The sequence below is a fragment of the Bubalus bubalis genome, chromosome 6, assembly GCF_019923935.1.
Source record: "Bubalus bubalis isolate 160015118507 breed Murrah chromosome 6, NDDB_SH_1, whole genome shotgun sequence".
NCBI classification, from domain to species: Eukaryota; Metazoa; Chordata; class Mammalia; order Artiodactyla; family Bovidae; genus Bubalus; species Bubalus bubalis.
The window spans coordinates 99,864,387-99,881,111 of record NC_059162.1 but is presented as its reverse complement, the minus strand read 5'-3'; the positions used below and the strand labels follow the sequence as shown (position 1 = coordinate 99,881,111).

General features: G+C 38.0%; 1 protein-coding gene across 7 annotated transcripts in view; it reads left to right on the top strand.

Moving 5' to 3' along the window:
• MAST2 (microtubule associated serine/threonine kinase 2) overlaps positions 1–16,725 on the top strand; it is a 211,437-nt gene that overhangs the window by 83,600 nt on the left and 111,112 nt on the right. For all 7 annotated transcript variants that reach the window (XM_044945064.2, XM_044945062.2, XM_044945063.2 and 4 more), the window contains exon 4: positions 7,360–7,391. In XM_044945064.2, the coding sequence (XP_044800999.2) occupies positions 7,360–7,391 (32 nt within the window). The remainder of the gene's footprint in view (positions 1–7,359; positions 7,392–16,725) is intronic.

Genomic DNA, 16,725 nt, shown 5'->3' with positions numbered 1-16,725 from the left:
CGAGGAGGCTGAATGGAATAGGCTTCACCAGAGGTTGTAATGTATTGTCAGTTATTACCTCGTGCTTTCTAAGAGTAAATGATGAGTCAGAGAATTTATGGTTATTTGCCTAAATGAGTGCTTTTCTTGCCTTAGCCAAATTTCCTGATTAGGCAGCTTTCCTCCTCAGCCTGCTGTGAATATTCCCTGGGAAAGGGAGGTTAGGGAAATCATTGTTCCTTGGACTGCTTTTATCTGATTGGAGACCTTACCTTGTTTCACTTTGCCTTAGGCCTATCTTTATGGACAGCTTGGCACCTGAAGTACTGATCTGGAGCCCTGGGCATCCATCCTGCAAATGTAGGCTTTTGTGTAGGTGCAAGGATTGGTTAGGATTGGAGAAGGGATGGATTTCCATGGATTCATTTCGTTGTCTAAAAGTGATTCAGAGAGGGGCACATAGGCATTTCATAGAATTTTTGTTTATTGTTTGTTTGTTATTGTATCGTAGCTCAGTCATGTCCAAATCTTGGTGACCCCATGGACTGAATCCCACCAGGCTCCTTTGTCCATGGGATTTCCCAGGCAAGAATATTGGAGTGGGTTGCCATTTCCTTCTCCAAGGGATCCTCCTGACCCAGGGTTCGAACCTGCATCTCTGGTGTCTTCTGCATTGGCGGGCAGATTCTTTACCACTGAGCCACCAGGGAAGCTTGTTTATTGTTATTGCCCCCAAATATATTAATAAATCCACCCTGTGTCACCTATTTAAACTATTCAAAAGCCAGAGCTGTCATGTAGATTCAAAGAATGATATTCCCAATTTTACATATATTGTTTCAGAAAATAGAAAGAGGACACTCTCCTAGCACATTTTATGAGGATAGTATAACCATGATGCCCAAACCAACAAGACAACTTGAGAAGAAAAAGTACATAGCCCAGTTTTATTTATTAATGTAGAAGCAAAAAGTCCTAAATAAAAGCCTCCAGACCCTGGATGGTTTTATTAGTGAAATAATACCAGTCTTAGACAAACTCGTTCAGAAAATAAAGGAGAGGAAGGAACACTTTGCACTTGGTTTTAGGAGGCTGGCATAATTGTGATACCAAAATCTGACAAAGGCATTATGGTAAAAGAAAACTGAAGGCCATTATCCCTTATGAACATAGGTGTAAAAATCATTAATAAAATATTAGCAAAGATAATCTTATGGCATATTTGACAAAGTTTGGTTTAACCTAGATATGTAAAGATAGTATTACCCCAAATACTAACCAAATTAGTATTTGGGGTAATACTAATTTGGGGATAATCAAATATTACCCCCACATCAATTCAAAACGGATCATGAACCTAAGCATAAAGGCTAAAACCATAAAGTATTTGGAAATAAAATGTAGGAAAATATTTTTTGTGTCCTTGGCACGAACAAAATTTTCTTAGACAAGATACTAAGAGCACTAACTTTTAAAAAAGAAAACTGGCAAGTTGACCTTCATCAAAATTAAACTTTTGCTCATAAAGATACCACTTAAAGGAATTTCCTGATGGTCTATTGGTTAGGACACTACGTCTCCACTGCAGAGGGCATGAGTTCAATCCCTGGTCAGGAAATTAAGATCCTGCAAACCGCATGCTCCCCACCCACCAAGGGAAAAAAAAAAAGACACCAATTGATAACTCCAGTAGGCCAGCCACAGGCTGGGAGAAAATATTTATCAAAGTATCTAACAAAGGACTTATATCTAAAATATATGAGGACCTCTTCTACTCAATAGTAAAAAGATAAACCGTTCACTTATAAAGGGGGCAAACTATTTTATACAAGAATATGTACTGATGACTGATAAGCACGTGACATGGTCGACATTCATCCGGAAAATGTCAATTAAACCCACAGTGAGATACCAATACACACAAGAATGGTTAAAATTTAAAATACTGACATCATGTAAGTGGCATGAATGTGAGCAATTATGTTATTAGTGAGGGTAATCTATATTAGCTAGAATGTGAAGCAATAGAAACTCCCATACATTGTTAATACAAGTATAACATAGTATTAATACAATCACTTTAGAAAAAGATCTAGTAGTTTCTTATAAACTAAACATACACCAATCCTATAACCCAGCAATCACACTTTCATTTACTCAAGATAAATGAGATACATGCCTGTTGTGAAAGACTTGTACAGGAGTGTTAATAGCTAAAACCTGAATAGCATCCAAATGTCCATTAGTAGGAGAAAGAATAAATAAAATATGTTCTATTAATATGATTGGATATTGCTTCTGTTACATGCAGGAACATGGATGTATTTCTGAACACTATGCTGAATGAAATAAGCCTTATATAAATGGGTTCATACTTGTATAATTCCATTCATATGAAGCTCTGAAAAAAAAAAATCTATGGTGAAAATATAGGAATTGTATTTGCTTGGGGTGAGGGAATAGTGCTTTATTGGGGATTTACTAAGAAAATATATGATAAAACTTTCTGGAGTGATGGAAATGTTCTATACTTTGGTAGGGATTTAGGTTACCTGAGTGTATACAATTATACTTATTGATTGATACACCTAAGATTTGTGCAGTTTAGTGTTTGTAAGTTTACCTTAAGGAAAAAAAACCAACATCGTGAAACAGTTGTAAACAAATACTGGATTCTAGTTCATGATATACATGCTGAAGTATGTGCTGACGTCTATAGTCTACTTTGAGATGCATTAAAAAAAAAGAAGAAAAGAAAAAAACACAGGTGGGTAGATGGCTAAATATGTGACAAAGAAAATAATCACAAAGTTTTAACAGTTGTACAGTTTGGATTGTGGGTGTGTATGTGGATGTTCACTATACAAATTTTGAGAATTTTTATCTCCCTCCATATGTAAAAATAAGTTCCAAGTATATTCACAGACTTAGTGTGAAAAGTAAACCTATAATCTTTTAGAAGAAAATATAAGTAAATGTATTCATGGCTCTGTGTGTCAGGGGTATATTTCTTATATGTAAAAACATAACATAAAGGAGAATGATAAAATGGATGGTATAAAAATTAAATTCTTTGATGACTCCATTAAAAAAATAAAAAGATTAAGAGGACATTTTCAATGAATATAATAGAGATCCAACCAGTCATTCCTAAAGGAAAGCAACCTTGAATATTCATTGGTAGGACTAATGCTGAAAATCCAATACTTTGGCTACCTGATGTGAAGAGCCAGGTCATTGGAAAAGAGCCTGATGTTGGGAAAGATTGAAGGCAAAAGGAGAAGAGGATGAGATAGTTAGATAGCATCACTGAATCAGTGGACATGAATTTGAGCAAACTCCAGGAGATAGTGAAGGACAGAGAAGCCTGGAGTGCTGCAGTCGCAAAGAGTCAGACACGTCTTAGCTACTGAACAACAGTCCACAAATAATTAGTATCCAGAATATGTCAGGTGAATGCCTATAACCTGATAAGAAAAAAGAAAATCTAATAGAAAAATCGGCCAAGGATATAGACTTGGCCCTGTGTCTTGGTGGGTCCCCCAACCATAGATACAGATGGCTGACTATAATGTGTGGTGTCATTTTATCTAAGGGACTTGAACATCTGCAGGTTTTGGTTATCTGCTGGGAGTTCTGGAACCAATTCCCCACTGATACCAAGTGAACACTGTAAGTGGGTAATTCACAGTTGAGGAAACCCTAATGACCTAACCATATAAAACATTGTTTAGCTTCACTAGTAATTATGGGAAATGCAAGTTAAAACCATATATGATATGATCACAGCCATTAGATTAAACAAAATTAAACAGTCTAACAAATATCAGGTATTGGAGAATATGTGAAATCGTTTGTTCGACAAATACTTTTTGAGCATCTATTGTACTATTTGCCAGTCTCTGTCCTAAGTCATTGAGATGCATTAGTAAATAAAACAGACAAGATCCCTGTGCTCATGGAGCTTAGATTCTAGTGGGTAAAGACAGAAAATGAACAATAAACATAATAAACAAGTAAATTACATAGTACGTTTAGAAGTGATAGGTGTATTGAAGATGTGTAGGTTATAAAAGTAGAGTGGAGTAGGAGGGTGAGGGGGGGTGGAAAACAAGTTGTAATATATAGAGCTGTCAGGGTAGTAGGCTTCATTAAGAACTCAGGTGAAACTTGAGCCAAGAGATTTGAAGGTCATAGGGGTTAGCCAGGGAAGAGGAGCATTTTAGGCAGAGTGTACAGGTAAGCACAAGGCTTTAGGCAGAAGAATACTTGATGTGTCTGATAAACAATAGAGTCCAGTGTGGCTGGATCAAGGTGTGCAAGTGGACTGGAGAGAGAAGGTCAGAGAGATACTGGGGAGGGGAGGTGGGTTATCTAGCTAGGTCTTGACTTTTATTCATGAATGAAATGGGGAGCCATTCCAGGATTTTGAGCAGGAGTGTTGTGACCTTACTGACCTTTAAAAGGATCATTGTTATGTTGAGACTAGACCGTGGAGGGGTAAGGATAGAAGCAGGAATGGGATACCAATTGGGAGACAGTTGTGAGGCTGGGGTGAGGACCATCAGTCCTTAGATCACAATAGCAAAACCCAAGAGATTCTGTAACCCATTTAACAGTAAAACATGACCTCATTTGAGCTCTTCTGGTGACAAACCTGAATTGAGATTCTAGAGTTTTTATCATATTTATTGTGGTCCTCATACATTTAACTGGAGAAATGTTGATTTGTCTGATGTGTTTTGTTGGTGACCTAGTCTTTGTTGAGGGTGTTTTATATTATACGTGTGTGTATGTGTATGAGTGTATATATGCTATTACCTGTTCCCAATTCTGATTTCTGAAACATGACTAAATCCAAGGTTTTTCTTTAAGAGAGTGTAAGCATTTGTCTTTGGAGACAGAGAAAAATCATTGTATTCTGACTGTATTTTAAATTTAAAGCACTTAAGAATTGCTGTTGGATGGGATGTGGTGTAGGTTAAAAACAGAGGAGTCCAGATGCTCAGGGTTTTGGTCTGAACAGCAGAAGAAAAGAATTACCATCATCTGAGATATGAACAGGCTGTAGTTGGAGCCCGTTTTGGTGGAGACGACATGTTCAGTTTTGGACATGTTGGAGTTGAGATGTTGAGAAGGCAATTGATTATTATAAGTGTCGGGAGTTTGGGAGATAGGTTTGGAAAGGAGAACTCTTAGAAAGTGTTGGTTCAGTTCAGTCGCTCAGGCGTGTCGGACTCTTTGCAACCCCGTGGACTGCAGCACGCCACACTTCCCTGTCCATCAACTCCCGGAGCCTACTCAAACTCATGTCCATCACGTTGGTGATGCCATCCAACCATCTCATCTTCTGTCATCCCCTTCTCCTGCTGCCTTCTATATTCCCCAGCATCAGGGTCTTTTCCAGTGAGTTGGTTCTTCGCATCAGGTGTCCAAAAGTATTGGAGTTTCAGTTTCAGCATCAGTCCTTCCAATGAATATTCAGGACTGATTTCCTTTAGGGTGGACTGGTTGGATCTCCTTGCAGTCCAAGGGACTCTCAAGAGTTTTCTGCAACACCACAGTTCAAAAGCATCATTTCTTCGGTGCTCAGTTTTCTTTATAGTCCAACTCTCACATCCATACATGACCACTGGAAAAACCATAGGTTTGACTAGATGGACCTTTGTTGGTAAAGTAATGTCTCTGCTTTTTAATATGCTGTCTAGGTTGGTCAGAGCTTTTCTTCCAAGGAGCAAGCATCTTTTAATTTCATGGCTGCAGTCACCATCTGCAGTGATTTTAGAGCCCCCCAAAATAAGTCTGTCACTGTTTCCATTGTTTCCCCATCCATTTGCCATGAAGTGATGGGACCAGATGCCATGATCTTAGTTTTCTGAATGTTGAGTTTTAAGCCAATTTTTTCACTTTCCTCTTTCACTTTCATCAAGAGGCTCTTTAGTGCTTTGCTTTCTGTCATAAGGGTGGTGTCATCTCCATATCTGAGGTTATTGATATTTCTTCAGACAATCTTGATTCCAGCTTGTGCTTCATCCAGCCCAGTGTTCCTCATGATGTACTCTGCATGTAAGTTAAATAAGCAGGGTGACAATATACAGCCTTGACATACTCCTTTCCCAATTTGGAACCAGTCTGTTGTTCCATGTCCAGTTTTAACTGTTGTTTCTTGATCTGCATACAGATATCACAGGAGGCAGGTAAGGTGGTCTGGTATTCCCATCTCTTTAAGAATTTTCCACAGATTGTTGTGATCCACACAGTCCAAGGCTTTGTCATAGTCAATAAAGCAAAAGATGTTTTTCTGGAACTCTCTTGCTTTTTTGATGATCTGGCGGATGTTGGCAATTTGATCTCTGGTTCCTCTGCCTTTTCTAAATCCAGCTTGAACATTTGGATTGGAGGGGAAGGTAAATTGGTATCATCATTTTGGAAGCAATTTCTGACTCAGTTCATGCCACATCTAAGTGTATACTACCAAGAAACTTTTTATACATGTGGATGACAAAACACGTATAGTATGTTTATAGGAGCATTTTCTTTTTGGAGAAGAAAAACATGGAAAGAAAATTAAGTTTCCATTTACTGGAGAATCAATAAATAAATATTATAAAAATTTATGGATTGGACCACTGTACTATAGCTATATGAACTAAAGTGAAATATATTCACATGGGTGAGTCTCCTAATTATAGTGTAGATTGATGTGAGCTGATGAATATATGCAGTGTTGTAAGTATATAATTTAAAAATATATAAAACAATGCTAGTAATTATTTAAGGATATATATAATAAAAAAGACATATATGGAAAAGATAAACAAAAAATTAAGATAGTTGTTAAGTGGGGACTAGTGGGAGGTGGGACTTGATAAATTTGGAAAGCATGTCACAGGGGCCCAACTTCTATTGTAGGGGTTATTTCTCATGCCAGCGGTGTGTATCATCAATCTCTATTGTAGTATTTTCTATAATTTATTTGTTTAAAATATTTTATAATTAAAGAAAACATTCCATTTCATTCCTTTCATACCCATGATTAATACAAATCCTTCACAATTTATCAGCAGTTGATGGCTGGCCCAGTGAGTACCTGAAACCTACACTGGCCTGTTGGTTCCATCTAGTGGTGAAATTGCTGCAGGTGTTCTGTGAAACATTTTCAGCAAGAAGAATGAGGAGATGATAGTTAGCCAGACTGCTTAAATTTTATTATTTCACTAAAATTTAAGAGACAAAGGAAAATGTTATTTTTTAGAGCTTAGTGAGTTTTTGCCATTATTAAAATGATGCTATAAATCTTCTAGGACATAGAGCACAGACTTTTAGGACTGAGATGGGTTCTTCTTTCTCTCTGACTTGTGTTTGTGTTTTGTTTTTCAGAAGGAGCTGAGCCTTCCAAGAAGAGGCAGCTTGTAAGTAGATGATTATGATTGCAATTATGATCTCCTGGTTAGGAATCCCTCCTAGGGACTGTTTTCAGTATCACTCAGAGAACTCTTATTCATGAGTATATTTTTTTGTGGACTCTCTTCTGGGCCAGTGAAACCAGTGGACCAGCCAACTTCTCTCACTAGGTCAGCTCTTCCACTCTCCCTCATCACTCCCTACCTCAAATCCTCTACTCTATGTCAGTTTTTGTCTAACATTTGAGGGAAAGCCGCCAATTAAATACCCATCACAGTCTTATGCTTGTGTTCTGGAGTTTACTGAGTTTAGTAGTTATGCTTTTTGCGAATATTGAAATTGAAGCTCTTAACATCTGCGTCTGTCCCATAAATGGTACTAGGGAGAGGTCAACAAGTTGAGGCAAGCAAAGGCTAAGTTTGGGATCACGGTTGGAATAGGGCTGTTGTTTACCTGTTTGTTCCATTCTGGCTTCAGGGCCCAGGGAAATTCATTAATGATCCTTGTCCCAGGATTTTAATTTCTAATATTTTCTTGGCCTGCTTTTTCCCTCAAGAATTCTTTTGGAGGTAGTACTGCAGATTTGGCTAATCAGGATCATTTAGAATTCTTATTATGCAGATTAAAAAAAACATTTAAATGATAAAAAGCAGTTAGAATGCCGATTCTGAACTTATTTAAATTAAAATCTCCATGTTGAGGCCCAAGAGCCTATATTTTTTTGCCCCTGCACCCACACCCACCGTGATTTTGCTGAGAAACCAAATTTGAGAAACAGTAAGGAAATAGGGCTATGTTAAAACAATGGCTTTGAAATTTTTCCTTACAGAAATACATCAGGCATAATTATGGAGGAGGACACAACAGTATTCATATATATTTATTAAGTGTACTTTATACATCGTACACATTTAAAAATGTGTGAAACACATGGTTTTTCTGTTACTGTCTTTCTGGGATTTTGCTTTGTAACAATGCTCTAATGATTAAATTATCCTCTGAGATTCTTACAAAGCCCTTCTGGCTGCTTTATGAAAGCTCACTGGTATTTGATATCAAAGAGACTTGAGTTATGAGTCAGAAACTCCTAGGGCTCAGTCTTGGCTATGCCACTTAATTAACTTTGTACTGTAGAGGAATCGCTTCATCTCAGTTGCTTTATCTATAGAATGAACATTTGGATACCTGTTTTTCTTCTTTTTAAATAGTTATTAGAAAGACAATATGTGTGATAGTGCTTCATTTTTTAGTTTAAGTGTATGTTACTTTCAGAATTCTTATAAATATATTAGATTAAATTTGGATATATTTTATTATTTAAGAGTCACCTTTCTGTCCGTATTTCTAGCAGGGAATCTCGGTTCTGGGTTCTCAGGTGTGCTGAGTCTTCTAAAAACTGGGCAGGAGTGCTGCCAGGACTCTTAACAGATCCACTTAATGATGCACTGAGTGGGTATATATAATTGAAAGAGAGTGACTTTTCAGCATCACATTCAGCAAATATTTGTACTTGGTGACTTTCCTATTATTTCTGGCATTTTTGTATTCTTTAGGTTCCTTTTTTTGGAAGTTCTCTGAGCTTTGCCTTTGCTTCAGGTTAGGTGAAATGAGTCACTTCTTTCAGGAATGTATACCTCTAATGAATAGTTTGCAGAGAAGGAAGCATATCCTGTGAAAGTGATTTTTGTTTGAAACTGGAGGAAATTTTATTTAGCTTTAGAGACATTTCTTGGTTATTTTAGTAGTATCTAAAGTTAGGCTTATTCTGCTGCTGCTGCTAAGTCACGTCAGTTGTGTCCAACTCTGTGCAACCGCATAGACTGCGGCCCACCAGGCTCCCGTCCCTGGGATTCTCCAGGCAAGCATCCTGGAGTGGGTTGCCATTTCCTTCTCCTAACTACCTTTAAATATTGCCATGCCGAGTGTCTTGTAGGATCTTAGTTCCCTGACCAGGGATTGAACTCGGGCTCTGACAGAGAAAGTACTGACTCCTAACCACTAGATTGCCATGGAAATTATCCAGAAATACTTTTTAATACACTAACTCACATTTAAACAGTGGTTCATTCAATAAATTCATACTAATACCTGCTGTTTGTTGGGCACTGCTCTTAAGTTCTGAGGTTATAAGCTTCAATTAGATACATTTCTCTATTTTGGGAACTTAGAGTTAAGTTAACCAGAACAATAATTTAATTTAAAAAATCATTAGTATTAGAGGAGTAGAAAGAATTTTACTCTGGAAGGAATCTTAGAAACATGGATGCTAATCTGTACTTTGCCACTAACAAGTCATATATGGTTTTAACAGGAACTATCATTTCTAGGCTTGAAATGCTTCACTTGTAAATGAAATGACTGCTTTATCTGAACTCTGTGCTTAGTCATCTTCCCAGATAATGGTAGCTCCATGGTACCTCTTCTACAGAGAGCTGGGCATGTCTTTGTATAGTGTGTGCAGTAGATGGCAGAGGATGACTTAGCATCTTCAATAGAGAAATCAGGAAAGTAAGGGTACCTTACTTTTTATATGTGGTATTGGTAAGGGTCTGATTTCATTCCTTTGAATGTCCATAGCTGTTGTCCCAGCACCGTTATTGAGTAGTTGTCTTAGGTTTTAACAAGGTCACTGGTTTCTCAGGCTGTAGGGAGAGCAGGAGTCAAAGCTGGAAAGTAAGTGAGGATACCATTACAAAATTCAGTCAAGATGATGACTACTTAGCCAGGGTGGTAGCAGCTTAGATGGTGAGAAGTGAAGGGATTCTGGATGTATAAAAGGAGAACTGTCAATATTAGCTGATAGTTAATTTTGGTATATGAGAAAAAGAGAGAGATTGAGGTTGATGGTGAGGTTTTAAGGCTGAGTAGGTAGATGCATATGGTTGCCATTTACAAGATCGAGAATATTGTGAGTGGAGCAGGGATTTTTTGTTGTTGTTATTGTTGCTCTTGGGATGGGCAGGATGGCGGTTTTTGGAGGAATCACAACTTTGGTGCTTGCTTGACATTCAGGAAAGAGTGTTGATAAAGAGATTGCGTATGTGAATCCTGGGGATCAAGGGTGAGATATGATCAGGAATTATATAGTTAGGGATTGACCGCATATATTAATAGATGATGATTTTAGTTATGGGATTGAATGAGATAAACTACTGAAGTGCTACTTAAGTGTAGTCAACTGACAGGTGATCAATGAACTGCTTTAGTACAGAAGTTTAAACAATTTGACATTGTTGTGACCTTCAAGCATTTGATCATTTTTCTGTTATTTTATATTTGTTGTGTTTTGCGATGATTTATAAATGGATGGAAATTTCACTTGGTCCTTCATTACAGCTAGTATGAGAAGCACTGACCTGTTGAGTTACTGAATCTAGTCATAAAAGAGATCTAAGGACTGAGCCCTGGGCCTCTTCAGCATTTACTTAGTAGGAGACAAGGAGAATATGTCAGTCAAGAAGCCTGAGAAAGGACATCCAAGTGAGGTTGCAATAAAACCAAGAGAGAGTGGTGTTTCCAAAGCCAGAAGAAAGTGTCAAGGCTATGTAAAATGACAACTAAGAATTGATTTTTGAGTTTAGTAATAGGGAAGACCCAATTGGTGCCCTTGGCAAGTGACATTGATCAGAGGTGGGTCCAAAGCTTGATTTGAATGGATTCAAGACAGAATAGGAGACAGTATTAGCGCTGTACTATTTGTATTTTTTAAAATGTCTAATTTCAATCTAATGTGTGAAGAAGCAATCAGAAAAGCTCAAATTGAGGTGATAATCTGTAAAACTGTTGGCCTGAACTCTTCAAAAATGTTGAAGTTGTAAAAGACCACAAACACTAAGGATATGTTCTAGATTGTTGGAGAAAAGAGGCCTGGTGAATAAATGTAGTTTTTGATTGATTTTTGGTTGGATCCTGGATTTTTTAAAATAGTTGAAGGATATTATTGGGACAATTAAGGAAATTTGAATGTGGACTTTTCTTTTGATGAAAAGGTGCCAATGTTAAACTTTGTTAGTGTGACAATTTTGTGGTTGTTCCTTGTTCTTACAGCAAGGACATTAATTGTGGAAGTATTTGAGAGAGGAATTATTATGATGTTTATAGCTGACTTTCAAATGATTCAGTTAATTAACACAAAGTGTGTGTGTGTATGTGTTAGAGCAAGAGAGGGAGCGAATGAGAGGTAAAGAGAATAGAGGAAAAAAAGCAATGTAGCAATATGTTAACAGTTGTTAAAGGTAAGTGAAGCACATACAGAGTTTCATTTAATTATTCTTATTTCTTTTCTGATATTTTGGGGAGGAGGTAGTCTATACTATTATTTCAAAGTGATTTGCTGAAAAGAGGATTTTAGAAATTTGGTGATACCTGGAAAGGTAATGGAGTTGAATATTTTTCTCTCTTTTCAAAGTATAAATAGGAGATATATCTTGTTTGTATGTCAGTGAAATTATCCAGTAACCAAGGAGATGTCGATGCAGGAGTGGAGAGAACAACTGCTGGAATATTCTTAATTAAGCAAAAATGGAGGCCATCTAAGTACATGTGGAAGTATTGGCCTTAGACAGGGGTGTTGACAATTTTTCCCCAGCAGCCTCAAATAACTCATTTTATTTGTAAAAGATTATACATATAAAATGTATGGCATAGAACCTTCAATTTGGCACTCAACTATTTGTTACTGTTAAAGTGTTTACTGCAATGCCTGTTTAATTAGTAGACTTTGAAAAAGTGGTTGTTGTTTATTACTGTTTTTATTATTAGCAGGCTATAATTACCTGTTGAAAACTGTAAATTCTTTAGAAAAACAAATTAGTAAGATCCTAAACCAAGTTAAACGAGCAGTAGGGTGCCTTAGAAAAGTCACAGGCTATTCATGGTTGGTTTTGGTCACATTAGGAAGAGAGCAGCTAAATCCCAAGATGGGGAAGGAGAACATCCAGGCCTGCAATGATACAGACTTTGTTGGGACAAGTTGGTTATGAAAGTTCTTTTGGCCTGGCTTATATCATTTATTTTAGCTGTAGCTTCCTGAAGTAAAATTGTTTTCATTTTAGAAAACTATTTTATATTTAAACCCATCAGTGTATTATTACTATTTTTAATTGCATTAAAAAAGTCTAGTCTAGAATATCAGACCTAGAGGAGCTGATAACTTTGTTGATAGTGTACATATCTGTGGGGAAATGATTGAAAGAAAATGAAGTTCTAAAGTGATTTCTATTTGTTTACCCAAGCTATAGGAATATTGTGTTTTGCTTTTTTCTCAGTTGAAACAGCTCTGAATGACTTCCCTTGCCTGGGTCTGTGGCAGAACCCCCCGTTAGCAGTGCCTATCACATAGGATTTTTTTTGTTTGTGAATCAGCACCAATATCTAGGCCCTATTCTTAGGAGCTCAGTGTCAGTAGTGTTCTAGTCTTTAGTTACCCAGAAAGTTAAGCTTTTCTAATACATATTACAACCCAAGGTAATTGTCCTTTTATTTCTTGAAACGTTGTTATTTCTTTGAGGCTGTGAGCAGTCAGTAGAGATAAAGAACAAACTGTAGGAGCGAAAAGGTAGCTACAGCACCTGTCATAGTGTGTGTGCTGCTCTTGGTAGCCTTTATTAAACTTGAGTCCTTGAGGATAGTTACCTTTGCAGTGTTGACTTGCTCATTTGATCAGTGGACTAGGACATCAGATATTGGATGAAAGTGGGAGAGTCAATTCTTAGGTAGGTTGATAAGAAGTCTTCGGTGTCTGAGGAGGAGAAAGGAGTCTGGGGCTCTTGAGGAAGAGATAGGGTTCTGAAGTTCTCAAGGAGGAGAAAAGGACAATGTTTTTTCTTTAAGCCCAGAGCTGATGATTGCACAACAAAACAACTCATCTTGCTCAAGGACATGTTTTCTCTTAAACTCTTCAATTCAGTTCAATTCAGTCGCTCAGTTGTGTCCGACTCTTTGGGACCCCATGGACTGCCGCACACCAGGCTTCCCTGTCCATCACCAACTCCCAGAGCTTGCTCAAACTCATGTCCATCAAGTCGGTAATGCTGTCCAACCATCTCATCCTCTGTCATCCCCTTCTCCTCCTCCCTTCTATCTTTCCCAGCATCAGGGTCTTTTCCAGTCAGTTCTTCTCATCAGGTGGCCAAAGTATTGGAATTTCAGCTTCAGCATGTCATTCCAATGGATATTCAGGACTGATTTCTTTTAGGATGGACTGGTTGGATCTCCTTGCAATCCAAGGGACTCTCAAGAGTCTTCTCCAACACCTCAGTTCAAAAGGATCAGTTCTTCCGCTCTCAGCTTTCTTTATAGTCCACCTCTCACATCCATACGTGACTACTGGAAAAACCATAGCTTTGACTAGACAGACCTTTGTTGGCAAAGTAATGTCTTTAGGTTTGTCATAGCTTTTCTTCCAAGGACCAAGCGTCTTAATTTCATGGCTACAGTCACCATCTGCAGTGATTTTGGAGCCCCAAAATATAAAGTCAGCCACTGTTTTCCACTGTTTCCCCATCTGTTTGCCATGAAGTGATGGGACCAGATGCCATGATCTTAGTTTTCTGAATGTTGAGCTTTAAGCCAGTTTTTCACTCTCCTCTTTCACTCTCATCAAGAGGCTCTTTAGTTCTTCTTCACTTTCTGCCATAAGAGTGGTGTCATCTGCATATCTGAGGTTATTGATATTTCTTTCAGCAATCTTGATTCCTGCTTGTGCTTCATCCAGCCCAGCATTCTTAATCATGTACTCTGCATATAAATTAAATAAGCAGGGTAACAATATTCCCAATTTGGAACCAGTCTGTTGTTCCATGTCTGGTTCTGTTACTTCTTGACTTGCATGCAGGTTTCTCAGCAGGCAGGTAAGATGGCCTGGTATTCCTATCTCTTTAAGAATTTTCCACAGTTTGTTGTGATCTATACAGTCAAAGGCTTTGGCATAATCAATAAAGCAGAAGATGTTTTTCTGGAATTCTCTTTCTTTTTCTATAATCTGACAGATTTTGGCAATTTGACATCTGGTTCCTGTGCCTTTTCTAAATCCAACTTGAACATCTGGAAGTTCACTGTTCATGTACTGTTGAAGCCTTGCTTGGAGAATTTTGAGCATCTCCTAAATTTACTTTGCTAGTGTGTCGGATCTCCTTGCAATCCAAGGGACTCTCAAGAGCCTTCTCCAACACCACAGTTCAAAAGGGTCAGTTCTTCGGCTCTCAGCTTTCTTTATAGTCCACCTCTCACATCCATACATGACTACTGGAAAAACCATAGCTTTGACTAGACAGACCTTTGTTGGCAAAGTAATGTCTATAGGTTTGTCATAGCTTTTCTTCCAAGGACCAAGCTAGAGTGCAATTGTGTGGTGGTTTGAACATTCTTTGGCATTGCCTTTCTTTGGGACTGGAATGAAAACCGACCTTTTCCAGTCCTGTGGCCACTGCTGCGTTTTCCAAATTTGCTGGCATATTGAGTGCAGCACTTTCACAGCATCATCTTTTAGGATTTGAAATAACTCAACTGGAGTTCCATTACCTCCACTAGCTTTGTTCATAGTGATGCTTCTTCCTAAGGCCCACTTGACTTCGCATTCCAGGATATCTAGCTCTAGGAGAGTGATCACACCATCATGGTTATCTGGATCGTGGAGATCTTTTTTGGATAGTTTTCTGTGTATTCTTGCAACTTCTTAATATCTTCTGCTTCTGTTAGGTCCATACCATTTCTGTCCTTTATCGTGCCCATCTTTGTATGAAATGTTCCCTTGGTATCTCTAATTTTCTTGAAGAGATTTCTAGTCTTTCCCATTCTGTTGTTTTCCTCTATTTCTTTGTATTGACAGTGAGGATTTTTTTTTAATCCTTGGTATTCTTTGGAACTTTTGAAAGTGACAAGTAGATTCAAGGGACTAGATCTGACAGACCGAGTGCCTGAAGAACTATGAAAAGAGGTTTGAGACATTGTACAGGAAGCAGTGATCAAGAAAAGTGACCATCAAGTAGTGACCATCCCCAAGAAAAAGAAATGCAAAAAGACAAAATGGTTGTCCAAGGAGGCCTTACAAATAGCTGAGAAAAGAAGAGAAGTGAAAGGCAAAGAAGAAAAGGAAGAACCTTGCTATTCTTTGGAACTCTGCGTTCAGATGGGTATATCTTTCCTTTTTTTCTATTGTTAGTTCTAATCCTGCTATCTTAAAATGTATATTGTGGGAGCGGGTCTGGTAAGACCTTTACAAACTTGAGACATTCTTTTGATTTACTGTAATAACCAATTGAAAAAGTATATAGCTCTCTTGCTAAGACTAGCGAGGGGGACACTCTCTGTCCCCCTTCTGATGTCTATGTCAGAAGCTTTCTCTGTCCCTTTTTATGCTTTAATAAAACTCTGCTACACATAAGCTCTTGAGTGATCAAGCCTGGTCCCTGGTCCTGAAGCTAAATCTTCTTCAGAGATTCCGAATCCAACATCGTTCACCATAAGCTATCAAAAGTAAATGCCAGGTGTCTGCAATGGTAGTCAGTGGGCAGGGAAGACTTCCTGGGGCTCAAGGATTGGATGTATCAAACTTTAGCCCTGTGAAAGTGACATGTGAAACAGTATCATGTACTTTCCCACTCTGATGCAACTTGATGGTATTTGTCTAGATGAATGCTTCAGGAGAATGTGCTAAAAAGAGGTACCACCTGCACATTGTAAATCCTTTGTGTGTGTCAATAGTGCCTGATATAAGGCTTTAGTTTCTCTGTGGACTTTGCAAGTCAGGAAATTTTGATACCTGTAAGAACTTTGAAGGCCAGAGTGATAGCTTTGTGTTACATTTAATAGTCTATTTTTTTTTAATTTTATTTTATTTTTAGACTTTACATAACTGTATTAGTTTTGCCAAATATCAAAATGAATCCGCCACAGGGATACATGTGTTCCCCATCCCGAACCCCCCTCCCTCCTCCCTCCCCATTCCATCCCTCTGGGTTGTCCCAGTGCACCAGCCCCAAGCATCCAGTATCATGCATCGAACCTGGACTGGCAACTCGTTTCATACATGATATTTTACATGTTTCAATGCCATTCTCCCAAATCTTCCCACCCTCTCCCTCTCTCACAGAGTCCATAAGACTGTTCTATACATCAGTGTCTCTTTTGCTGTCTCGTATACAGGGTTATTGTTACCATCTTTCTAAATTCCATATATATGTGTTAGTATACTGTATTGGTGTTTTTCTTTCTGGCTTACTTCACTCTGTATAATAGGCTCCAGTTTCATCCACCTCATTAGAACTGATTCAAATGTATTCTTTTTAATGGCTGAATAATACTCCATTGTGTATATGTACCATAGCTTTCTTATCCATTCAT